This window comes from Alligator mississippiensis, chromosome 4, assembly GCF_030867095.1.
Source record: "Alligator mississippiensis isolate rAllMis1 chromosome 4, rAllMis1, whole genome shotgun sequence".
NCBI classification, from domain to species: Eukaryota; Metazoa; Chordata; order Crocodylia; family Alligatoridae; genus Alligator; species Alligator mississippiensis.
Genome location: NC_081827.1, coordinates 93,675,944 through 93,701,467, shown reverse-complemented (window position 1 = coordinate 93,701,467; position 25,524 = coordinate 93,675,944). Strand labels below are relative to the sequence as shown.

Here is a 25,524-nt window from a genome sequence, read left to right as displayed (position 1 = left end):
GCATGCCTTCAAAAGTATTCAGTATACCAAAATACATGCACTTAACCTAACGTTACAGGTTGTAATAGTCATTGCATGCTTTTTCTTAGTATTAATTTTGTCAGTATATAATACAAACCAAATTTTAGTGGATAAAATCTATAGTTTAAACATCAAATTGCATGCCTCAATTCCATGCATAAATATGAAATTATATCATTGAACTAAAGTTAGTTTCCTGGAATATACAGTGTGTTACTTGGCTGCCTTTTGTGAAATGTGAGTTATCCCTGGGCAAAATTATGCTGTTTTCCAGGAGTGCTTCTTGTAATTAATTGAATGGATATATGTTCTACCCCTATTTTCCACTGGATCAGGGCTGTCCAACTTCTAAATGGCTGGGGGACCCTGTTAATGTGAGCGAGAGCCCCTGGGGTACCTTCTGCTGCACTGCATGCACAGGTAGCTTTCCCTTTTCCCCCTACAGTTGTATTACATGCATGGGTGAGCTGCCCCCTTCTCTGTTGCACTGCACAAGAGGGTGGACCCACTTGTACTGTGTGCACTGGTGGCTCCCAGTTCAGGGACATGGCCACAGGCTGGCTCCCTTAGTGCTCTGCCCTGCCCTGCCCTGCCCTGCCCTTTACCCTGGGACATGGGCTGGCAGAGAAAGCTGGAAGGGGTGGTGGGGAGCCAATAGCTCCAGCTGCTATTGTTGCAGGAGCTGTGGAGAGAGCAGCAGTTGAGTAGGAGCCACAGTTTAACCCTTTGATTGCTGAGGTCCACAAGTTACCAATTGGACAATTGATAAGCATATGGGGCATATATCATAGTTTAGCAGGCGGTGTGTTTGCTTGATGTAACATTAAGTGAAAATTACAGGATTTGTACATGCACTTGAAAACTGGGATTACTGAAAATTAACCATTCTTCAGGAATATTTGTAATAGTTAAGACTAGAATATATAACAGTAGATGCATCTGCACACACACTTTAAAGTGGAATTGACTAATTGGCTCCACAGTAAAGCATCACTGTCTACACGTGTCAGTATTAGGATGCAGTAAATGAACTCTGCCATAAGAGTACTGTTGGGGGCAGTGATTGGGACTGGAGCAGCAGGCTCAGGGGAGTTGGCCATATGGCACTGCAGTTTCAGCACTTGTGCCCCAGGCAGCTCCTCCACCTCCTTGATGCTGCTACTCAGACCCTGGGCCTGATCCCAGAGCCTACTGTGCTGGAGTTTGTTTCTGGTGGGATGCATTGTAATCAATAGTCTTTATTGTTTTCCCTTTTTAAAATACTATCTTGTATTTCTACAAGTTAGCTAAATCAAAACAAACCAAATGAAAATCAAGTGAGCAGATCCTAAGGAATTGAGTAAACTTTACAAAAATCATAAAAGGTCTAGTATTTTCCTAAGGTTAGTGTCATTACCCTTTCTTTTTTATTACATGGCAGCTTAAATATATATAACTTATTTCTGAGGATCTTGGGAGTCATTGCACAATAATATTAGTACAACAAAGCACTTACTTAATGAGCTCAGCAGGACAGTTGTCAGAGTTTCACTTAAAAGCTCATTCCTATGAAGTAAAAAAATTGTATTTAATTTCATGATGACTAAATGAACCCAGTCCTACCCTGTGAGGTCCCGAGTACTGTTTTGTACTTTAACATTTGTGATTCTTAACTCTGGAGCTCAAACTTTCAGTGGATGCATCATCTCATAGACATTCCCACACCTCCCCCCACTTACACTAACTACAAGCATCACTTTAAACTAGTGGGGGCAAGTTCATATGGCAGACAAGAGAAGGGTGACAGTTGTTTTGCACTGCTTGCAACTGATTAATCTTAATGTCTATTCCAAACTAGTCCCTTTCTCCAAAATAGAAAAAAGAAAGTCAGCATTGGCTGTCTTGTCATATTTGATCATTGGCTTTTGTTGACTACAATTTGAGAGTTGCTGTCCTGAGTTATGTATGATTGCTCCTCCTTTCACTGGGATTGCTTAAACATAATCTCAATTCTTAATCTCAAATAGTAAATAGTTTATAAAAATCCAGAGACATCAAAATAGCAAAGAAAATGGTCTCTTACACATGCAGATTAATTACTGAACTGTCTTTATTCAGTACTGTAGAAAGGCAGGACTTATAATTTCAGGCTTTAATAGTAGTTCATAATTTTATTTGATGCTGACCTGAGGCCCTGATTCTGTGAAGATGTGTAAAGTTAACATGCTTTTGAAGCTGTTATCACCCTCTTCCCACCCTCACATGTACACTTTATGAGTTCAGATATGGTTTTTCCTGTGGGCCTTGGATGTCACTTGTACAAAGTGATAAGTGTAATAGGTATATTTATTTGTCTTACAACCACATGTATTAATTTCCTTTTTAAAAAGTCTGACTCCTTTACTCTTTTTGAGTAAGAATCTTTGCTATAGTATCCTCCTGAGTAAAAACATCTTACTCTTTACTCTTTTTGATACCTTCCAACCTCTTCCTCAGCCTGGCCTCACTTATGGCCCCACTTCCTAGCATGCCAAAGCTACTCTTTTTTTCTTGGTCTGTCCTTATCCAACCACCTTTTTATTTTATTTTTTTACCCAAAACTGTGAAAGAGTTTAGTATAAAAAAAAATTGAGGTCACTCAACCAAGTTCAGCAAAATTGGTAATTTATTTCTAACATATGCTGATACTTCTTTTTGTTTTTACTTTAGATTTCACAAATTGCACATTCTCTACTCCTCTATAATCGATTAGATTTCATAGACATTAGGGCTGGAAGGGACCTTGGAAGATCATTGAGTCCAGGGCCCTGCACCAGGGGCAGGAAGTCAGCTAGGGTCAAAGGTTCCCAGCAAGATAAGCATCCAAATGTTTCTTAAGAGAGTCCAGAGTACGTGCTTGCACCACCTCTGGGGGGAGTCTATTCCAGCCCTTGGGGGCTCAGACAGTAAAGAAGTTTTTCCTTATGGTAACTTTCTACATATACAAAGGTATTAGCATGAGCCAGAGGGGCAAAATTTTTTTTTTTTTTAAATGAAAAAAGTCGGTAGAAAATGTTATGATTGCTACAGAATGTCTTTTATGGTTCAGTTAAATTTACAGCTTTAGCATGAGGCATAGTTAGGAATTATTAGACAATTCCTGGGGTGTGAGAGTAAAAGCATCAACAATTCACTTTTGGATAAAACCTTTCCAGAGTACTTTGACTTCAAGAAAATAAAACAGAACAAAGATTAAGTTAGACATTACTGTATTATGTACTGAGAAACAAAACAGCCTGATCTATTTTAAACCTTGCTACCTGAATTGTGATGCAGCCTCTTATCCTGCCATACCTTGCTGAACTATGTAAAAAATGCACCACTTTCAGATGACCTTCTCCTCAGTGTCTGAGAGCCTGCTAAATCTGGTTTACTCATGACAGGCTTGGCATTGCCACATGGTTTCAGCAAGGCTGTCACGTGTATGATATCTTGATCATGTAATATAGTGTGAACTTACCTGATTGAACTTTGTGCATTAAATACAACATTGAGAGTCAAGTTCTAAGGTCAGTGCACAGCTCAGGTAACTTGGTTGTAGTTTCACTGGAACCCATTAAAGGAAGGGACCTTAATTTGGAGATCCTGATGAAGGGATCTATACAGTTGCAATAAAGCTGTACTATTGCTTTTATGTCTGACATGCTGACCCCTCCATGCCAAGGAATAGTTAGGGTTTCCACCAGCTCTTTACATATGATGCCAGTCAGTCCCTGTGATGCATAAATAAATGTATGTAAAATGATAATATTTACGGAAGTTACCTTTTCCCACAACTCTCCAACCTTCACTCCTGCAAGCATACAGTCCTCAGTCATGCAGGATTTTTATCCCCTGATCAAACCATGGTGTATATGTCTGGCCTGGAGCTTTGGGTGAGCATAAATGAGACTATTCCATGGTATACACCCCACACTTCCAGCTCTGCACTTCCCTGCCCAACTTTGTGTGCCCTTATTTGAAAAGTCTGATATATGTGGCTTGTTACAGGCCGTGAAAGGAATCTGTGTGAGAGCTAGGACCAGGTCTTTGTTTTCAGTCCTTTGTTTCATCCAGGGTGACCAAAGTGCAGCATGGGTGCTGCTAGTGGCAAGTGCAGTCTCTGTGTGTGTGTGTGTGTGTGTGTGTGTGTGTGTGTGTGTGTGTGTGAGACATGGCAGATTGGAAAGGGGACAGGCAGCATAGCGGCAAATATGGCAGGAAGGAAAAAGCAAAGTGGCAAACTGGTCAGGGAGCACAAGGCTAGGAGCAGAGTAGCAGAACAGGCAGGAGAAGGGGTTCAGAGTGGCACTTGGGGCCAATGCAGAGCTAATTTGTGGCGCACGTGCCAAAATAGTTGGCCCCAATAGGTTTAGCTCATTAGACCATATTGCCTCTTATAGGTCTGAGGCTAGTGAGAAGCTCTTGTTTGAGGTTACAGGTAATGTTGGTGTTCAAGAACCACTGTAGAATCAAGGTACTTGGTGATCTCTTTAAGTAATAAATGATTATAAAATTGTTGTCGAGTAACAGAACATAAGCTTCTCCCTAGACTTCCAGTCTTTGTAGCTACACCACTTAAAATTACCAATACCTATACTCCAAGTCCTAGGAAATGTTTAATTTGTAGGCAGCTGATTGTTCAGACAACTCGTGGCAGTGCTAGTACCATCACCATTAGTTTGGCCGTAGCTGTGTACCTCAGCTCTTCCACAGAAACCAAGGTATCTATTACTGTAGCATTTCCATATCCACGAGGGGAACAACCTTCTTGAGGAAAATCAATTTTGGAAAATATTAATTTTATATTGTGTAATATTTTCAAGGTTATTGTTGCAAAGGCTAGACGTCTATGATTTTTTTCAACTGCCAGGCATAATTTTCCTTTTATGTTTCAGTTTGGGATTAGGGAATTAGACAGTATCGGGCCATGGAGGTCCACAAAACCTGACTCTGAGAACCACCCGTGTTCAAGAGTCAACATGAATAGTGGCTACTTTGGTCAGCAACCCAAACCCTGGTTTGGGAAACATGATCTTCTATAGATCAACTTGTTTAAGAATGAGGAAGGGTAAAAACTATCAGTATGAGATAATTTTTTTAAAAAGCAAACAGGGGGAACATCATATATTATTCAAGTTCTCAGCTCGCATAGCTGAAGCTGTGTTGCAGAACTGGGCTTTTCTCTGATGAGGATCAGAGAGTTGCTCCCCAAACCACGTGGAGTCGTGGGTGCTGAAAGGGGGAGTGAACAGGGCACAACCAGGGTTTTCCCCACCGTTCCTCTCAGTTGCAGCCTCCAGCATTTAAGGGCCAGGACGCTCGGATTCAGAGGCTTGACCCCTCACTCCCCTGCTCAATAGCTACTGATGCTCTTTGCCTCCAATCATTTTTCCAACCTCTTTTTTTTCTCTTTCAATGGTACTGTGTTTGCCCGCTCGTGCCCTTAGACGAGCCTTCGGCGTAGACCAGGGGTTCTCAAATCCCGTTGGTTTTGGGCCGGAGACTCCCTCAGAGTGACAGCGAAGAGCTGGCACTCTCTTTGACCACAGACGAAGGCTAGAGCCAGTCTCCTTTTGCAACGAAGTCACAACAGCCCACAGGGGCTCGGGAGGGTTTGAGCACCGGGAAGCCCAGGTGAAACCTCTGGGTTTTCGCTTGTGGATGCATCATCTCAGGCACCCGAGGGTGCCCCGGCCGCGGGCTAAGGACGAGCGGGGCAGCAGGCCCGCTCCGGAGCCAGGCACCTCCGCCTGCCCTTGTGCCAAAGCGAAAGTCACTGACAGGATCCCCCCTCCCTTCCCCCACCGCCTCAGCGGGGCAGCGGAGGGAGGGGGGGGAGGAGAGCGCGCAGGCGCAGGAGGAGGAAGCCCTTTGGTCTCCGTGACGTCAGAGCGGGAACGCCTGTTCGCGGGGCTTCTCCACCAATCGCGTGGCCGCTTGTTGGCCGGTCGCTCCGCCCGCTGCGCCGGCGAAGGACAAGTGAGTGAGCGGGGGCGCTGCCCGGCCTCTGAGCAGGATTGCAGGCGGAGCGGCCGGAGCCATTTTAGGAGGTGAGGAACCGGCCGGCCGGCCGGCACTGCCGCCTCCCCTTACAGCCGGGGCCGGCTCCGCGCCGCTAGTCACACCGCGCTGGGCTGAAGAGCGCTGTCTCCTGCCGGCCTCGCTCACCCGCTTCTCCCTCCCTCCTCCAGGTCGCCATGTTCTCGTCTCTCGCGCCGCTCGCCCGGGCCAACCCCTTCTACGCGCCCCACCTGCAGCTGGCCCAGGACGGCGTGAGGCGGCGGCCGGAGCCGGCCGAGCCAACCAGCACCCCGAGGCGCCTGGCGGCCGCCTCCCCCGCTGAAGGTAAGAGGCCGGGCGGCTGGCTGGAGGGCGGCGAAGGGCACGGGGCGGGGCGGCTTCGGCTCGCCGCCACCCGCTGCGGCCGCCCCGGGCTCGGAGCTGGCTCCTGTTGAGCCGGTCACCTTGGGCTGCGGGGCCCGCGCGTCCCCACCCCCCTTCCTGTGATGGAGCCGAGCCCCGTAGTGGAGGCTTGGTCCTTCCTCGGCTGCTGCTGCTCATCACGGCGCGGCCTCAAAGTGCTTGCCGAGGTTACGGGAGCCGCCAGGGCCTCCTTCGTCCTTGGTATGTGCCTAGGCCGGAAGGGAAGGGAGCCGGCGTCTGAACAGGCCGTGTCCGTCCCCGGCGCCGCTTCCCCCTCCCCCCCCCCCCCCCCCCCCCCCCCCCCCCTTCACTGAGGGAGAGGAAGCTTCTTGCTGGCAGGAGCAGCCAATGGGAGTAGAGTTGACTTGTGTTGAAAAGTCCTTGTGTAACTCCTTACCAACTTGCGGGGCACTAAAATGTGCACTAGACATGGCGAGGACTTGAGGGATGAGCTGCAAGTATTTCTATGAATAATCCAGCCAGTTTTTAGGCCTTTTACAGGCTAGTTTTGCCCAGGGTTGCCATCTTGGTTGCACATGCTTATGTGGGGAAAGGAGGTTTCAGCTATTCCTCAAAGGTGATCATAAATTTTTCTATGGCACTTAACCCATTGCATACTATACACAATTTTATGGAATAAGGAGTTGTTCTATTTTTCACTTAAGTGAAGTAATGTGAATAACAGTGGCTTTCCCAAGGTCACTGAAAGTCACCAGTGGAGAACAGGCTTCAGTCTCCTGAATCTGGTTCAGGGCATCAGCTTATTTTTTATCAAGACTTTTTTTTGAAGGTTTGAGGCAACAGGGTTGTGTAATATATGATCTTTAATTCAGGTGAACAGGCTAAAGCTAGAAAGGTAAAAGATTGGAATGCCTTCAGTAACTGAAGGACATGTTTTGTTTTTGCCTAGATAACAAACATGCCTATCAGATTCTTTCCTATCCTGTTAGTTCAGTGCGACTTCAATTGGTTTTTCCAAATAATTTGTACTTTTAACTGACTTTTTTCTTATAATGGAGACTTTGGCCTCTTTCTAAGAAACTGTTTAATCTAGTTGTAGATGATGACTGACTCCAATGATCTTATCCTTAATGTTAATTGAACATGGTGAATAGTTTAATATTTCTTTAGGAGCACATTGGAAACTACTTGATATTTGACTCCTTTGAATCTTTAATTGCATGTCACCTTCCCCCCTTAGTTTATTTTAATGCTTATCATGAAGGGATCGAATATGCTGAGTAAACTAACTAGCATGATTTAATTGAAGAAAAGTCTTCCAAGAGGCAAGATGCTTCTGAAAGCATTGTTTAGCTTTTTTGGAGTTCAGTGGAATAAATAAACTGTCAAAAATAAGTGAAGCTATTAATAAAACACCTTGAATGTAACTGCAAATTGACATTATTAGTGATACTGATAGTCTGTCACTAAACAAGGTGACAGAAATGGTTGATTCAAATCAGATTAATTCTTATTTTGCTTTAATGAGCTTTCTCTTGTTAGTGTAGACATTTAATGCAACCTGAAGTGGTAATGAATACAGCCTTTGCTACACTTGGTTCTCCCTTTCTATAACTAGACAACACTGTCTATACCAGTGCTTCCCAACCTCTTCCTAAGCATGACCCTGCTTCTTATGATCCTACTTCTTGTCACTCTAACCTCGCTAGCATGGCTTCTCACTCCCAACCTGCAGCCTCCCACCACCACCCCTTCCCATCTCTCACTACCTCCCCCAGTCCTACCAGAGGGGGCCAGGGTCCACAGCCCTCTGCCCCTTCCCCCTTAGGAGCGCCCAAGGACAACACAGCCAGAGTGGAGCCTGGAGGGGGAGAGGACTGCCAGCTTTCTTCCCCCCCCCCCCCAAAGGTTTAGCAGGTGGGACCTGGTGCATGAGGGTGGTGAGACTTGGTTGTGCTGCTGCTGGGAGCCCCACTCCAACCACTCTGCCATGGCAAGGCACCCCCTGCCCACCTGACAGCAGTGGCAGTGCAGAATTGTGCCCTGCACTGCTGCTGGGCAGGCAGCTGATGCCTTGCCATGGTGATCCCAACTAATATGAGGCTTGTGGCACCAAGCCTCCCTGCCCCCATGCAAAAATCTGGGGTTGCATGCCCCCCCATGCCTTTTTCCCCAGGAGTATATGCAGTGTTGGGAGCCAGCCCCTCTGCTGCCCCTTGGATAAGCCCCCCATGGCTCCATCCTGCTACCCCAGCTGGGCCCCACATTCCAGTCCAGGGCCCAATGTACCAGCTTGTCTGGGCAGCACTCCCAGCCCTCCCTCCCTTGCTGTTGGGGCCTCAATCTGTCTTCCTCCCCCTTTAATACCCTCATCCTACCAGTAGGCTTACATGGAGGAAGCTGCAGGAGTTGCTCTTCTTGTTGCCTGGCTACCATGTGCATGCAGGTGCATGTGGCACCCCCTGCCTAATCACCCTTCCTTTGCTTCCCCCACTTCCCCCCAACCCCTTGCTGGCTGGAACTCTGCAAGCTTGCAGGGGGAGCCTGTCATTTCCTTTTTTTCCCCCCTCCTTTCAAGGAGAAAATCTGATTTGTCTTTGCAACCCCATTTTTTACCATTGCAGCCTCAGTTGGAGTCAAGGTTGGGAGCCACTGGTCTATACACTTAAGCAGATGAAGATCTTGGTTTGCTTGTTAATTTGTTTTAAAGTGGTGAATCATTTTCTTGATTTGTGGCAAGCTGCAATCTAGTAAAGTTTGGATAGAGATTGTGAGGATTTGGTTTAATGTAAAAAAAAATAAAAAATTAATGTTGGTGTGTATAAAAATGCAGTTTTACATTTTAAACCTTGTATTTAAGCAAAGAATTATTAGACCAGGAAGTTCTCTTTGCTGGTTATGCATCTTCTAGCCTTTTAGAACTTTAGATTTGCTCTTCTCCCATTACTCTTACTTGGTTGGAGTAAAAAAAGCTTTTCTGGCACTAAGTTTCACAACTGATGTACTGATGATGCTCGTAGAATGCAAGTACTCCATTATAAAGATTTCTAGATACTTAATGCAGCACGTCACTGTCCCTTTATTGATAGAAGTCTGAGGCAGATTTTTTTTCCTAATATCTTAATTGACTAAAAATTCATTAATAATTTGAGGGCTCATTCTGCAGAACATCTGACTAAATTAAGATTATGGTAGGCTAAGATCTGGATGTAACTTGTCATAACTTGAACCTAGACTTCAAAAGGGCTTATTAAAGAAATTGTAACTTAGTGTTTGGTTTATATCTAACCTCTGCTTCTCTTGGAAGTCTTGCATTGAGGACCCAAGCTCAATATTTTAGTTTGCAGGTACTTGTAATTTATAGGATGACACTCTCTCTGGTTGTCCACAGCCTATCACATGAACAGTTATTAATAAAATACCCAGCAGGCTAAAAACTGTACTTGAATTCATTAATTTAAGTTTGCTGTACCACATAAGTTTGCAATACCACATAGACCAGGGACGGGCAAAACGCGGTTCACCAGGCCATTCTATCCAGCCTGCGGGGCCCCTAAAAAAATTTAGAAAATTAATATTAATCTGCCCCTGGCTGCCTGTCATGCGACCCTCGATGGCTTGCCAAAACTCAGTAAGCGGCCCTCTGCCCAAAATAATTGCCTGCCCCGACATAGACTTTAATAGAGAAATCTTCTCATCTTAATAGGAGACTGAACATGTTCTTGCGTAAATAGGGACCTACCTAAATCGTGGCAGAAGTGTTCTTTTCATCCTGCAGCCCCCTGCTGCTGATTGGTGGAGGGGCCCTAGCAGTCTTGCATCACTGATTGGCCAAGGGGCCCTGGCAGCTGGTTGTTGCTGATTAGCTGGGAGGCAAAAACTGCAGCATATTTTAAATGATGTTTTTTGCTGCCTAGCCAATCAGCAAGCAGTAGGGGCCACTAGGGCCCCTTGGCCAATTGGGGAGGGGGGGAGGTGCAGTGAAAAAATCAAGATTTAAAGGAGCTGCTGCACAGTGCAATTCTGCTGCAAATTTAGGTAGGTCCCCATGTATAAGGCTGCATCTTAAATATTAGAGTTTGGCAGTGTACTGCATGTCTTGATTTGGTAGATGCTAACTTGCTAGAGGAATAAAGCCAATTTGGAAGTCTCTGACCTCACTATCAAGGCAAAGGAATAAAGCTGCCTCAGTTGTTGGGAAGGTAATAATTGGGGGTTCCTACCAGTAGGCTTGCTCTGTCATACACTGAGGAACATCTTTGGATTGCTTTGGTTCACTGAGAACTCTCAAATCAAGTGATTTGAAATAAGGATTTACTCAGTTTTGCTCTTTATTTGATTCCACATGGCAACTCTGGTTCTGAACAGAATGGTAACTGGCCCCGTTTAAACGCAGCTTAATGGTATAAAGGTGTTGCAGGACACCATGTAAACTGTCTTTAAATCAGATCAGCTTAAGCTGCTTCCTTGAATTGGCATCAGTTCAACAGACCAACTTTTAAAATTATTTTTTTTAAGTTACTTCTGAGTGAAGATTTATTGCAGCAGTAGAAGTTTATGGAGTGCTTGCTCAAGACCACTGCAGCCTTGTCTGGTCTCCAAGTGTTCCCCAAAGACAGTCCTGGTGTTGCCTATAGAGGTGGGGGGAGCCCAGGCTCCTTTCCACTAAGACACTGGACTTTCAGTCCCTCTAACCCTCATTTTCTGGGGCCCTGACCCAAGTTTCTAGCATGTAGTGTTGAGGGACTTTGCCTCTTGTTTGGGAGATTCAGTGCAACCTGAAGTTTCAAGTAGTTAGCAACTAGACAGCTCTGCCTCAATGAAGGCATTTATTGGGACAAATAGTTCAGCAATTCCTCTATCCTCAATCCAATTCATAAAGCAGAGCATCTCTAAACATTGCACTGCTGTTACCTTCCCAGTCTCTCCAGGCCCTGAGGACCCCTCTTCTTGTATCTGGCTCCTTGTATCCCCCTTCAGGGACCTAACATGATCTTGCTTACTCAACTCTCTTTTTTTTTAACGCTGATTTCATTCAGCTCTTTCTAGCCTTCAGAAGTAAGATTTTTCTATAACATAAATGAATTGCATTTTGTGGTAATGCAGCTTTGTTCAGTGGGCACTCCTGCATTTTATACCTGGCTTTACCCTATACAGGTACCCTTATCTGTAATGGTACTGGTTTAACACTGTACTTAATCCACTACAGTTTTGCCTAAGAGGTTTAAGCCCTACTAATTGCCCTTCACTACTTAATTGTTTTCTTAAATTACATTCTTAAATGAGTTTGAAACTTACACTGGCACCTAGATAAGTCTTTAAGACTAGATATGGGAAGTCTACAAGCTGAAATTTTGAACCAAATAGTTTTTCAAGGAACCAGCTTCTGTCAGGACTCCAGCATTCCTTCAAGCTGGCAGGAGTAGACTGAGCCCTAGAGATCAGTACCAAAGCAAGGAGGAAATAACATCATTATGAGCGATGGAGTAACCAACTAGTGTATCATGGGGTAGTGACCGACCCCATCGAATGCTTTCAAGAGGCTAATAATGGGGATTGATCATAAACGTGGTATTAATTCATATCCTTCATTTGCTTCTACAGTTAAATATGCAAACTTATTTTTTTTTTCTTTTTAATTAACTAGAACAATACAGCTGTGCATATGGTTCAGGCAGATTCTTTATGCTGTGTGGCCTTGGTGGAGTTATTAGCTGTGGCACAACACATACAGCATTGGTTCCCCTAGACTTGGTTAAATGCAGAATCCAGGTTTGTTCTGCATGTTGCAATGTGGTGAAATTCATAAAGCATGATTAAAGTGTGACACAGTCTACTAACAAGCTGGAGGCATAAATTTATGTAATAGCCGACACTTTCTGAAGCAGTGCATGAGGCTTTTGTATAAGCATGGTGTGTCTTTTTTTTGCTGCAGAAGAATACAGTTGTGAATATGGCTCGCTCAAGTTTTATGCTCTCTGTGGCTTTGGTGGGGTCCTAAGTTGTGGCCTGACACACACTGGAGTCGTACCTCTGGATTTAGTCAAATGCCGTATCCAGGTTTGTAACTTCATCTTCACTTAGTCCAGTATGTCATGAGTTAATAATGGTGTGCTAATTTTAACAACTTCAAGTAGAAGGCAGAAGTGATCACATCTGAATTTACCTCTTTTGGATTAGGTAAACAGTTAATGGATTGATTCAGACTTCCAAGAGAAGCAGATCCCCGAATGATTTGGCAAACTCTGCTTTTGGCTAAAATAAGTCAAGATTGAAACAGTGTTTCATTATACCAGAGTTACTTGTCAACATTAAATCCAGCTGAAATGTCCATCTGATGTTAAAGGAGGCAGCTAATAGTTTGCCATAAACTTACTAGTTTTATGACCTAATAGAGCAAATCCCTTTAGGGATAGGAGTAATGTAGTAGGAATGCTTATTCAAGGTAACTTCCTAGCAATAGTTATCTTAGCTATGATTGACGTATGGGTTTTTTGGTGATGCTATAAAATTGGTCCAATAAACAGTTAGATACACTAGACAAGACTTCTGGCACAAAATGCCCTTCTGAAAGCTTGTCTGACATCTCCCAACTATATGTGTTGTTCAAAAAACACCCCCAAAAATCTTTCTTTTTGCATATTCCTGGACTGTCATGGCTACAACAGGGCTCTAACTCTACTAGATATGATATGCATGTCTGTTAGATGAAATTAACATTGAAGGTGTGTATTGTATGGATTCTGGACTGGATTTTTAAATTGAGTCTTCCAGCAATACAGTGGTAGCTAAACCTTGGAATTGAGTTACCAGCTAGAGGTTGTGTGGTTAGCTATTTTGACTACAGGACATGTATTTCAATGTAAGTCATAAATACTAGTTAAGTTGTGAGTGCTCATTGCATGTGAATTCAGGAAAAAAGTCTAAATTTAAAATAGCCATGATGAATTTACCATTACAAAAAGTGCCCATGTTCAGTTAAAGTGGCAGCGGGCAAAATGCAGTATGGGTTGGTTGGGCCTGTGGCATGATTCTATCCAGTCCTGTGTAGCTCGGACATGGGGGACAGTCTGAGCCATGGTGTGTGTGGCTGGTACTGTGGCTCCCAGGTGTGGAGGTGCAGCCTGCCTGTCCCTGCATGTGGTGCAGGCACGTTGGGAGCTGAAGTACGTAGGGTGGAGTGGGGGTGGCTGGACTTGACTTCCTGGCAGGAAGTCATTGAGATCCTGCGTGCCCATGCCTGTTCCATCCAGTACCTCCAGCATTGGGTGCAGGATAGATGGGCCTGGGGCTGGATAGGATAAATTGGCATCTCCCTGCTTCCCCATTTGCTGAGCAGTGTAAACCACTGTGACAGGACTGAGGCTGGGTCAGACCCTGCTTTCCCACCCCCTCCTACCCCACCCCCAGCCCTCAAGAGTTCACCTAAACTCCTTAAGTAGCCCTCCAGCCCAAATACTTACCCATCCTTGTGTTAAAGAATCATCTTTCAGGAAAGAGGCAAATTCAAATACACTTGTTACTTGCTAGAAATGTTATGCTAGTAAGCAGTGTCGCTTCAAACCTGGCTAACTTCTGTGGTAGCAAAAACTTTTGGTGGGGTGGAGGTTGTTGGGAAGAGCAAAAAATGTGCTAGTGAAACTGCTGGGGTTCATTCTTAACTGCATTTTTCTTTCAGAAATTCCTCTTATCCTTGGCAAAAACTTCAAAGTTTCTTTCTAGTATGAAATGAAAGCTTAGCTGATCAGAATGCAATATGTTTAAACATGAATTAGTTTGACACCACTTGGTCAAAGTAAACATTTATATGGTAACAAAACTAGCTTGAAATTTAAATACTACTTTTAGCACACAAGTAGATTAACTCTTTTTTTAATGTTTAAAAGTGAAGCTAATTGCATGCTCTTTAAAAGTCCCCCCCAAAATGAACCTGTAGCCCCTTAAAATTCTTAATGAACTTGAAGCTAAGGCATGTTTGACAATCCTAAGGAACAGACATTAAACAGCAGCTTAACTGAAGTCTGCTTCTGATATTGGAGCGAGCAGTTCTAGGTGCTACTTGGGGTAGGTGACCTCTTCCTACTGTAAGTTGGAATGATCCTCCCTGTTAGAGGTGGGGGCCACCAGGAACTGGCCTGCTGTTGGTACCTGTCCCTGCAGAGGCAAGGGCTGTAGAATGCCTACCCCTGCTCTAATGCTTCCTGCCACTTCTGTGGTTTTCAAATGATATTTCATATTTAAATAATCTCATTGCCATGAGTCTCTAGTAAAAGAAAGGGATGTTAGCTGCCTGAAAAATGCACGGTAAACTAAATTAAACAAACTTTCCTTTTCAAATTGAATCAATGACATACTGTAGTCATATCAATTGTAATTGTCCTTTGTAATATTGAGGAAACACTAGATTAATTTTAAAAAATGCAGGTTGGATGAGGAATTGACTCAAATTCACTTTAATATTGCAGGTATTATCCTGTTCTTACAGGAAGTAAGATGGGGAAACGTAAGACCTGGACAAGCTTGTAGTAAGAGGGTGATTGAGGATTAGGAAGTATAGGCTCAAGAATACTCAAACTTCACTATTTCTAGAACAGTTCTTGAAACAAAACTAGTAACTGACACATTTTCAGCTGCTGAGTATTATGCCAAGGTAAGCTTTTTGAGGTCTGATCTCTGCTTAAAGCTTGTGTCAGTTTTATGTTTCAGCTAAACAAAAACTGCCTGACACAATGATTACATCGAAGCCCTTTTGTGTGCATTTGGTTGCACTGGTGTAACTTATGGCTGTGATTTGAAAAACTGGTGTTATCATGGAAGTATTAACTATTGCTTAAAGCCAAACCAAAAAACCCCCACAACTTCTAAATGTTGTGGTCAGCAAAACCCTCTTAGTGTATACTATCAGATATATGATAAATTTATCAACTTTAAGGTGAAGTCAGCCTCTGTTATTAAGCCTGCAGACTTAAAGATCAGTCATTGACAAGATTTCCCCCCCCACTCCCTTAATTTAGTTGATAAACTGTTTGTACCAAGGATCTACAAGAAAAGGAGTTGAATATTTTCTATTTAAAGGCCCCTCCCCACCACAGTGTATACCAAATAACTAACTCTCTGTTCTTACTTAGGTGGATCCACAAAAATATAAGAATATCTTCAATGGATTCTCAGTTACAATTAAAGAAGATGGTGTTCGTGGTTTGGCTAAGGGATGGGCTCCAACCTTTTTTGGCTATTCCATGCAAGGGCTCTGCAAATTTGGTTTCTATGAAGTCTTCAAAATCCTGTATGGTAACCTTCTAGGAGAGGTAAGTTTTAAGTTCTCTAATGCATAATTGAAACCTGTTTAGTATATAATGTGGTAGTGTAGCGATCTTCTAACTGTACAATGGAAATACTAAATTCAGTTTGAGAGCAGAACAGGTCCAAGGAGGTGATACTTCCCCTCTATCGGGCGCTGGTCAGACCGCAGTTGGAATACTGTGTGCAATTTTGGGCGTCACACTTCAAGAGGGATGTGGATAACCTGGAGAGGGTCCAGAGAAGGGCCACTCGTATGGTTAAGGGCTTGCAGGCCAAGCCCTACGAGGAGACACTAGAGAACCTGGACCTTTTCAGCCTCCGCAAGAGAAGGTTGAGAGGCGACCTTGTGGCTGCCTATAAGTTCATCACGGGGGCACAGAAGGGAATTGGTGAGGATTTATTCACCAAGGCGCCCCTGGGGGTTACAAGAAATAATGGCCACAAGCTAGCAGAGAGCAGATTTAGACTGGACATTAGGAAGAACTTCTTCACAGTTAGGGTGGCCAAGGTCTGGAATGGGCTCCCAAGGGAGGTGGTGCTCTCCCCTACCCTGGGGGTCTTCAAGAGGAGGTTAGATAGGCATCTAGCTGGGGTCATTTAAACCCAGCACTCTTTCCTGCCTATGCAGGGGGTCGGACTTGATGATCTATTGAGGTCCCTTCCGACCCTAGCATCTATGAATTAGTTACATTTCTTGGTTTGATTCCTATTTTAGGAAAATGCTTATTTGTGGCGTACATCGCTATACTTGGCTGCATCTGCTAGTGCAGAGTTTTTTGCTGATATTGCTTTAGCTCCAATGGAAGCTGCTAAAGTTCGTATTCAGACACAGGCTGGATATGCTAACACTCTGAGACAAGCGGCTCCAAAAATGTATGCAGAAGAAGGTGTCTGGGCGTAAGTATTAACTCTTTCCTCCAGACTTTTTAAGATCTTGAACCTTGCCTTGGCCTAAGTAGTGGCTATAGCTTAAGTCAGATTATTAATGCCTTTCAAGTCTGTATACAGTGTAACCACAAAATTGAAAGATGACTGAATTTGTGTGAAATCATGGTTTGTACTAAAACTTGGGCCGTGAAAGTACTTTAGGCAACATGCTCCTTAGATCCATCTTTGTGGATATCTCTTGGGCTGAGTTCTGTTTGGTAACTCTCGGTTTCTGGCAGTTCCAGTCAAGTGATATTCAGCAACTTTTTTGGTTGTACAGTCAAAGGTGCTTGAGTCATTGGCATGTGAGAGCAATATACCTGCATGTTAGTCTCCAGTGTTCTGATAGAAGTGACTGTAGTTCTACATGTTGTTTCTCACTATCAGGACTTGGCTGGTATGCAGACACGAATATTCAGTGGGCAACTCTAACAAGTGCCACACTTCTGTAATCATTGTTTCTATCTGTACATAATAAGTTTTATATGTTAATCTTGGAGATGGGCATTTCAAAGCCAATCAAGTGAACAGGTCAGTGTAACTTCTGCCTTGATATATAGGCAGAAGCCAGAAACACTTAACCTTGTAAGCCAACACCAAAGACTAAGTCTTACTAAACCTAACAGTAGGTTAACTCAAGTATATGACTAGCTGAGATTAGAAAGCTTGAGGAAATTCTAGTTTACTCATGTGTTATATGGAATACATTTCTATTACGAATTTGAAAATGCTATAGCCTAACTTGACCTCTTCAATTTTAAGTTTCTACAAAGGTGTTGTCCCACTATGGATGAGGCAGATTCCATACACAATGATGAAATTTGCCTGCTTTGAACGTACAGTTGAAGCTCTCTACAAGTATGTGGTTCCCAAGCCCCGGAGTGAATGTTCTAAGGCAGAACAGCTGGTGGTCACGTTTATTGCTGGCTATATTGGTAAGGAAGTATCTGAATACTGGTAACTTCAGAAATGTTGGAGCATTTAATATCATGTCTAGAACAATAACTTTTAACCTTTTTTCAAATGGAGGTGGAGACCCATTTGAATTGTAAGTGTGGGTATTCACGTACTTTTGATCATGGTCATCTTTTGTGGACCCCTTAGACATAGTCTATGGACCCCCAGGAGTCTGCGGACCAGGTTGAAACGCACTGGTCTAGAGCTTTTCCAGAGGGCTACCAGAATCTAGCCAAAACTAAAACTTTTCAGGGTTATGAAAAGGATGAGTGGCTAAATGGCTTGCCTACTCTGACAAGTTTTAGAGGATCTAAGCTGTGGGTGTGAAATGTAACTTCTTGTTTAACTTCAGATCAGGAAGAAAGAGTATGGCTTACCCTACCAAGGCCAGCAGCAGGGCTTGCAGAGGGAATTGACTACTGAGCCTTAAACTTCTTGGAATTACATTTCTTACCTGGAAATATGAGGGCTACAGACTAGCCCTGCTCCTTTAGAGCAAACTGGGGTGTACAAAGAACACAGGCTTGCTATCTGCTGGAGTGCTCTAACTGAGGCTTGTATGACTGTAAACTGTTTTACTAAGGTCATGGAAAAGCAGGTTCCACTCCTGTAGGATTTGAGTACGTAGTAGCCACAGTCTCTTGTGCAGCAAGAATTTTGGCTCTAGTGTTTTTCCTGCCTTGGCTACCTGAAGAATTTTACTAATAAGTTATTTCTTTTTTCAGCTGGTGTCTTCTGTGCCATTGTTTCTCATCCTGCTGATTCTGTAGTGTCGGTGTTGAATAAGGAAAAGGGCAGTTCTGCCTCACAAGTGCTTGTGAGGCTTGGGTTCAGAGGTAAGAATCTTATTTTTCTAAATCTTATTTATTTAATGAGGGGTGTGGGGGGGGTGAACTTTTCCAGTCCCTAATGTTTGCTTTACTCAACAGGTGTATGGAAGGGTCTCTTTGCCCGTATTATCATGATTGGTACCCTGACTGCACTACAGTGGTTCATCTATGACTCTGTGAAGGTTTATTTCAAACTTCCTCGCCCACCTCCACCTGAAATGCCAGAGTCTCTGAAGAAGAAGCTTGGTTTGACTGAATAGATGAATAACGGACTGACCAGCAACTAGTTTCTTGGAATTTTTATATCTGACCATGTAGGACACTGAAGTTCTGTATTTCATGTAATTATTGGCTGTGCCCTTCTCTCATATGAGGGTTCAAAAATGTCTTTCACTGTCATTATTTGAAATAAACAGGAACTAGAGCAACTAGTGTTGTTTGGTATTGCATGTAAACTTTTTTTTGTAAAAGTACTTTTCAGGAGCAGACGCCCTGACTTCTTCCTGATGGTTAAGTTCAGGAATTCTTCATGAAAGGCTCCATCTTGCCCTTCAAGGAAGGCCTCAAAGTCTCCTGCACCATTTCTCTGAAGTGCTAAAGGCCCTGGTCATGCCTCAACATAGATACAGTTTAGAGTACAGAGATGACACACATTTCCACCACTTTGTGTTTTGATCCTTGGCAGCTGTGTTCAAAATACTTTCATGAACCAAGTGTTTAGTGTGAAAGAAGCTTGGTGTATTTTGGAATAGCCAGTATTCCTGAAGGTTTGAATAATTTGGCTGGGGAGGGGTAGAACTGCACAGCATGAAAAAATCCTGCAGGTTCTTGCTTTATTTACGCTGGCAACAGGAAAAGGTGACGTAAAGTGACCATATAGGTAGCACCTGCTGGCTAGATTTTGCTTGTTGATGTCATTGGGATTTCTTTTTTTCTTGTGCAGTGTCCCAAAGAATCTGGTCCCTAGCTTTGTAGCTGTATTGTGGATCTAAGTATTAGTATCACTTGTAATAGGACAAACTAATAGTGGGATTTTTGTTGTTTTAGGGAGCACATTAAAAGCTGTTTCTGACTGCTAATGTTCTTTTGGCAGAAGCTTTGAAGTAGTATAAAACATTGTTTATCACTGAAATCCTCTTCAAGTTTCCAAAGACTTAGTTCTTGTTTAGTAACATAGCTGTAGCTCAGCACAAGCTGGGTTGTTGCCCTCAGTATGAACACGGGGCTGATGTACCCTGCCGTCATTACAAAAAGTCAATAGTTACAGCATGTTCATTTAAATACTTGACCTACTAAGCAGAAAGGAATAGGCTTACAATGGGCAGGGAAGAGATTTGGGCAACATATTTCTTAAGCTGGAGCTGATGAAAGACTGTTTATGACACTACTCATTCATGGCTTAGCGCTATGGCCATGGTAGTGTAAAGCAAAGTTACTGGAGCAAGTCCTAAAGTACTTGGTTTGTTTGTTTGTTTTATTTTAAATCCATGGAGCCACACTCAACTGTAATTTAGAATTCAGAAGAAATCCACCTGTGTTGGGAGGGTTTAAGTGCTGCTTTGACTACTTGGTAGCCTGGGAGGATGCTCATTGGAAAAATACCTGCTTGGATATTTTTGCCTTTTCAGTAACTGGGCTCAGTGCATCTGAAGTTTGAATTTCTTCAGCTTGTCCCTTTTGGTTCCACTTACAACTCTTTAATATCCAAACATCACTTTCTGCTTGGGGTAGTCTTGCTTTTGTGTTAGAGGCCTTCAGCTTGGAAAGGGGATAGTTTTAAGATTGTTCAGGATAACAAAACTGGTAAAATAGCTGTTAAAACTTTCCTACCTTATTAGTGTTCTGTCTGCTACTTAAAAAGCAGATTTTACTCTGTTAGGAAATTTTTGGGGGGTTGAGAGTGATCAGTACATGCTAGCAAACAATGATTCTAGACATCTATTTTGTACAGCTACTTTGGTGTGGACTTTCACTTGAGGTGTAAGTATGAAGTTACTTAAAAGTTGGTTCTTACTTGAACTGCATGTATGAAGTGAAAAGCTTGTTAAGGTATTTAATAAAAACCACGGAAGGCTCTTTCCATCTCTTAAATGGAACTTGAGGATCCTGACACAAAATCAAATTTAGGTTTCTACCCTCTGAACTGAAATTCTTTTGAACAAAAACCACCTTTTAATTAACATCTTGCTGTAGATGTTTCATTCTAGAAATATTCAAAGTAATGAAAGGCTAATACTCTTTAATATACGTAAACCTGAGACTTTGGTTGGGGGGGAGGGGGGAATGATCCTCACCAGTAAATTTACCTTTTGTTTGCCTCTTGATTTTATTCTAGAAGTGGTTTGTAGAATGGCCTCTTGATCATGGGAGTCAAGGTGGCAAAGGAAGGTTTAAATTGAACCTACTTCCTCTCTACTCAACTTTCATTTACTTGGTTCTTGTCAATATTTGATTACCCAAAGCAGTCTTAATGTGACACATGAATTTTCAAATGTAACATCAGATGCATTAAGGAGAATAGTAAAGGTTGTGAACAGAGAAACTGGGTGGCTTCCCCTTCGGATTAGTCGCTTCCTATGTGCTGGGGTCAGAAAATCGGTCTAACTTACCTTGGATATTTTGCCTGTCATCCTATGCTAAAGTGTAAACTAATGATTCCAAAAGGATGTGGGCAATGAAATTCCTTCTCCTGCCCCACCTATTCCAGTGCTGCTACCACTGCATGTAACCATATATTGTAACCCAGCTAGTCCCCTCCAGACCACACTGTCAGCCATGGGAGCATGTGGAGTTGGAGGAGTGGTTGCTGGCATGTGAGACACTGCGGGAGTAACCTCAGTAGTAGCCTGAGGTACAGACTAAGAGTGAAGAGAGAACAGTGAAAAGAGCAGGGTACAGCACAGTGAGAGCCCCTGTCCCTGTTGCCTTCAAGTACTACCATCTAAATCAACTTTTTTGGCCTCGAAGTCCCCCAACATGTCACTTCTGACCTTGGATCTAGAGCAGTGACTTCAACTGGGGTGCTGTGAAATTCAGTAAATTATTAGGGGTGCCTTGAAGCTAAAAAAGTTGAGAACCACTGTTATATAAACTAATCCTTTGCTTAAAGAAAAATGTAGTTGGTGTCTCTGGGTGGGTGGGTGAGCTGGTTGGTTGTTTTAAGTGCATCTGAGTGCTGGTATGACTTCTTTTAGCAGGAGAATGGTGACTCAGGTGTAAGAAAGAAGCATGCTGCCTATTTAAGCTAGGAAAAGTGTGCCTTAGTTATCAAATGTCTGGGAAACGCTGGTGTAGACCCTAAAAAAACAAAACTGTGCAGGTATATTTCTGACTGAAGGAGGCAAGTCAGAGCAGAGCATTGCAGCCTGTACTGAAACTACTTGTCAGTACAATTACATAGGTTTTATTTATATTTTATTTATTTATTTATTTATTTTATATATATATATATATATAATATAAATAAAACCTTCTCTACTTAAATGAATATCAAGTAATTGTACTGACAAGTAGTTTCAGTACAGGCTGCAATGCTCTGCTCTGACTTGCCTCCTTCAGTCAGAAATGGCTTTTGCATACACTTGCTCCTATTAAAAAAGGCATGCATTCAACTGGAATGGGGGAAAATGGTTTTACTTTGTTCCAAGTTTAAATGAAAATGACACTTGGTATGTGGCTATCTGTTTGGCACTCTGCTCTAGAAGATCCTGCAGAAAGTCAGAACTTAGTGGGCACATCTACACATGAAATTAATGCAGGGTAATAAACTCTGGTGCTTTGTTCACTGGAGTTTATTGCTTCCGGGTACTGTGTCTACATGTGCACTTGGGACTGCAGCACATTAAGCCAGGTCTCAGCAGCCCCAGGTGGCAGAGTTGGGAGGGGGCGGGGAAGGGGTTGGCCTGCTAGCCAGCCCACCTGGGGCAGCTGGGACCCAGCTCAGTGTTGTGCAGAGGGGCTGGCTGGGGCACAAGGGTGCCTTGGTGCAGGGCAAGCTGGCAAGCAAACCCTGCACTGAAGCACCCTAGTGCCCCAGCCAGCTGTCAGTGTCTACACGTGTTTCTGGCAGTAAATAACACCACTACAGGATTGTACTTATAAATACAAGTACTAACCTACAGTGGTGTTGGGTTCCTGTGCCCTAATAGGGCATCATGGGTAGACACTGAGACTTTACTGCCAAGCTAATTGGGCAGCTCTGCAGTAAATATATAGATGCATCCAATGTGTAATATGTTGTGGAAACTGAGGGGAAGCTGAAATTGTATGTAAATGGTATGGCTATTTATTATATATCCTTTTTTATAAAGTAATGTTTCAAGGCTGGCTTTTCTTTTAATGGCTCATTTGACTGCATTTTGTGATTGGAATAAAGCATGTTCTGTTTGGATGCAAGAACTCCACATGTGTAGAAAATGAGGAAATTGCCTAGGTTCTTCCTCCAAAACTACCAGAGAGGTTTTGGAGGGTAGGGTGGGAGTACAGTTTTTCTAGTTGACTTATTATTGTATTTTTAACTCTCTCTTTATGACTTAACTACATAATTTTTTTATCCAAGAGTCTTTTGCAAAGAGTTAAGATATTGAAAGGGAGCACATTATTTCAAACCAAATATTCATGATTACTTTGGCTAACTTCAGGAAAGTCTAACTAAAAGTACTTTGCGAAGCTTTATGTGGAAATACTGTGCAAGTCTGGATGTACTGTCCATGAAAGAGTAAATAAGTCTCCTCTTTTCTTGCTACCACTGGAATGGTAATCACTTCTGGCTATGCATATGCTAGCTTTTAAGAACCAAACACTACTCTTCTTGGACTGTATTATACATCAAATACATGCTGATTTCTGCTAGTAGTGTTGAAATTGCTAGACGTCTGCTAAAATAATGCTGATAGTATTTATTGGGAAATGTGTATAATCTATAACAATTTGGTTATAGATGAAATGTGGTTGTAATCACTTACTACATCATCTCTTTATAGATGAATGTACACAATGAAAATACAATAAATATCCAGCTTGGTTCTTATAGTAGATGTGAGCATCTCTTGGATAGCTTTTTTATTTTTTTTAACATTCTCTGCTACACAGAGTATACTACTAAAAGTTACAACTGGGGGAAGGGAGGTGTTACGGGCAAAATAACTGGTCAAATAATTTCTCTCTTAAATGCAGCTTCCCATAAGCCTTTTTTTCCTATGGTAGCCTATGACTAGGTGTCTGCCCAATTTAGGGAGGTGGCTAGCTGATTTAGCAGGAAGATTGCAGGGCTGGTTGTTGTTTTCATGGGCTGATTGTGGCAGGGTCCCACCCCCCATGCCTCTGGCTGAGGTGTCCTGGTGGCCTCACCCCTTACTGCTGATTTTAGCTGCAAAAGCTGTTATGGCCCTGCCATCTGTCATGGAGTATAAGGGTATGTGGCCCTACCCCAGGCCCCCAGTTGGTGGAGAGGGGTGGGGCCACGTGACAGGCATCCCTCAGCCAATCAGTGATGTGGGGCAGAGGCAGCAGCTGTCTTGGGCTTCTCTATGTTGGCAGCACCTTCTTCCTGCCTAGCAGGCTGTGCAGCTGGGCCACAGCACTGTGAGGACTGTCAGTGAGTCGTCAGTGTGACGAAGTCATCAGAAAAGCTAATGGCACTTTGTTGTGCATCTGCTGATGCACGCTAAACAGAACCAAGGAGGTGTTACTTCTCAGTTACAATTAAAGAAGATGGTGTTCGTGGTTTGGCTAAGGGATGGGCTCCAACCTTTTTTGGCTATTCCATGCAAGGGCTCTGCAAATTTAGTTTCTATGAAGTCTTCAAAATCCTGTATGGTAACCTTCTAGGAGAGGTAAGTTTTAAGTTCTCTAATGCATAATTGAAACCTGTTTAGTATATAATGTGGTAGTGTAGCAATCTTCTAACTGTACAATGGAAATACTAAATTCAGTTTGAGAGCAGAACAGGTCCAAGGAGGTGATACTTCCCCTCTATCGGGCGCTGGTCAGACCGCAGTTGGAATACTGTGTGCAGTTTTGGGCACCGCACTTCAAGAGGGATGTGGATAACCTGGAGAGGGTCCAGAGAAGGGCCACTCATATGGTTAAGGGCTTGCAGGCCAAGCCCTATGAGGAGAGTCTAGGGCACCTGGACCTCTTCAGCCTCCGCAAGAAAAGGTTGAGAGGAGACCTTGTGGCTGCCTATAAGTTCATCACGGGGGCACAGAAGGGAATTGGTGAGGCTTTACTCACCAAGGTGCCCCTGGGGGTTACAAGAAATAATGGCCATAAGCTAGCAGAGAGCAGATTTAGACTGGACATTAGGAAGAACTTCTTCACAGTTAGTGGCCAAGGTCTAGAATGGGCTCCCAAGGGAGGTAGTGCTCTCCCCTACCCTGGGGGTCTTCAAGAGGAGGTTAGATGGGCATCTGGCTGGGGTCATATAAACCCAGCACTCTTTCCTGCCTATGCAGGGGGTCGGACTTGATGATCTATTGAGGGCCCTTCTGACCCTAACATCTATGACTGGGAGCCAGCATTTTATTTTAAATAAGTCTTCTCTCTTGCAGACATTGCCACTTGCAGGCAATGCTGGACTTCGTATTTTCCGCAAAATCATGATTTTTGGTAGGTCCCAACTTGTGTTAAGAATGGACCGAAGATCTTGATTACAATTTCTGGTTCAGGACGTGTCGCTGACCTGTAAATATCAAAATGCAAAACAAATGGACATGTTAAAACATGAATGACGTGCCCTCGGAGACTGGGAGCAGTAGCAGGGGCATGGCGGCAGCAAGCTCCAGCAGGTGGCCGTGGCAGCGGGGGGGTGGGGGACGACACGAGCGCTGACCAGGGGTCAGCAACCACTCTCAGACGCTGGTTGTGGTAGCCAGTGGCGACTGCCCACAGACACTGTCAGCAATGTCAGTGGCAAGGCGGGGGGAGTGGGGAGTGCCAACTGCCCACAGACATGTGCAGCTGCTACACATCGCTAATGTGTTTAAAATGTCTTTGGGAATAGGTGGGGTAAAGGCAGAACATTGCCTTTCTTCTGTATTGTGACTTACTGAAGCCATGGAATAAGACACTATGGAGTACCCTGACTACTATAAAGTCTTTG

General features: G+C 43.5%; 1 protein-coding gene and 1 non-coding gene across 2 annotated transcripts; both read left to right on the top strand.

Moving 5' to 3' along the window:
• The first annotated feature begins 5,971 nt into the window (after positions 1-5,971).
• SLC25A3 (solute carrier family 25 member 3) lies at positions 5,972-18,850 on the top strand. The gene is made up of 8 exons (XM_059726335.1): positions 5,972-6,071; positions 6,213-6,366; positions 12,341-12,465; positions 15,534-15,713; positions 16,424-16,605; positions 17,398-17,570; positions 18,318-18,428; positions 18,522-18,850. The coding sequence occupies exons 2-8, from the start codon at positions 6,219-6,221 to the stop codon at positions 18,680-18,682; spliced, it is 1,080 nt and encodes a 359-aa protein (XP_059582318.1). The 5' UTR covers positions 5,972-6,071; positions 6,213-6,218; the 3' UTR covers positions 18,683-18,850.
• LOC132250445 (small nucleolar RNA SNORA53) lies at positions 16,800-17,045 on the top strand. Its single transcript, XR_009462185.1, has one exon. It is a non-coding gene; the product is annotated as a small nucleolar RNA SNORA53 (small nucleolar RNA).
• Positions 18,851-25,524: the final 6,674 nt, after the last annotated feature.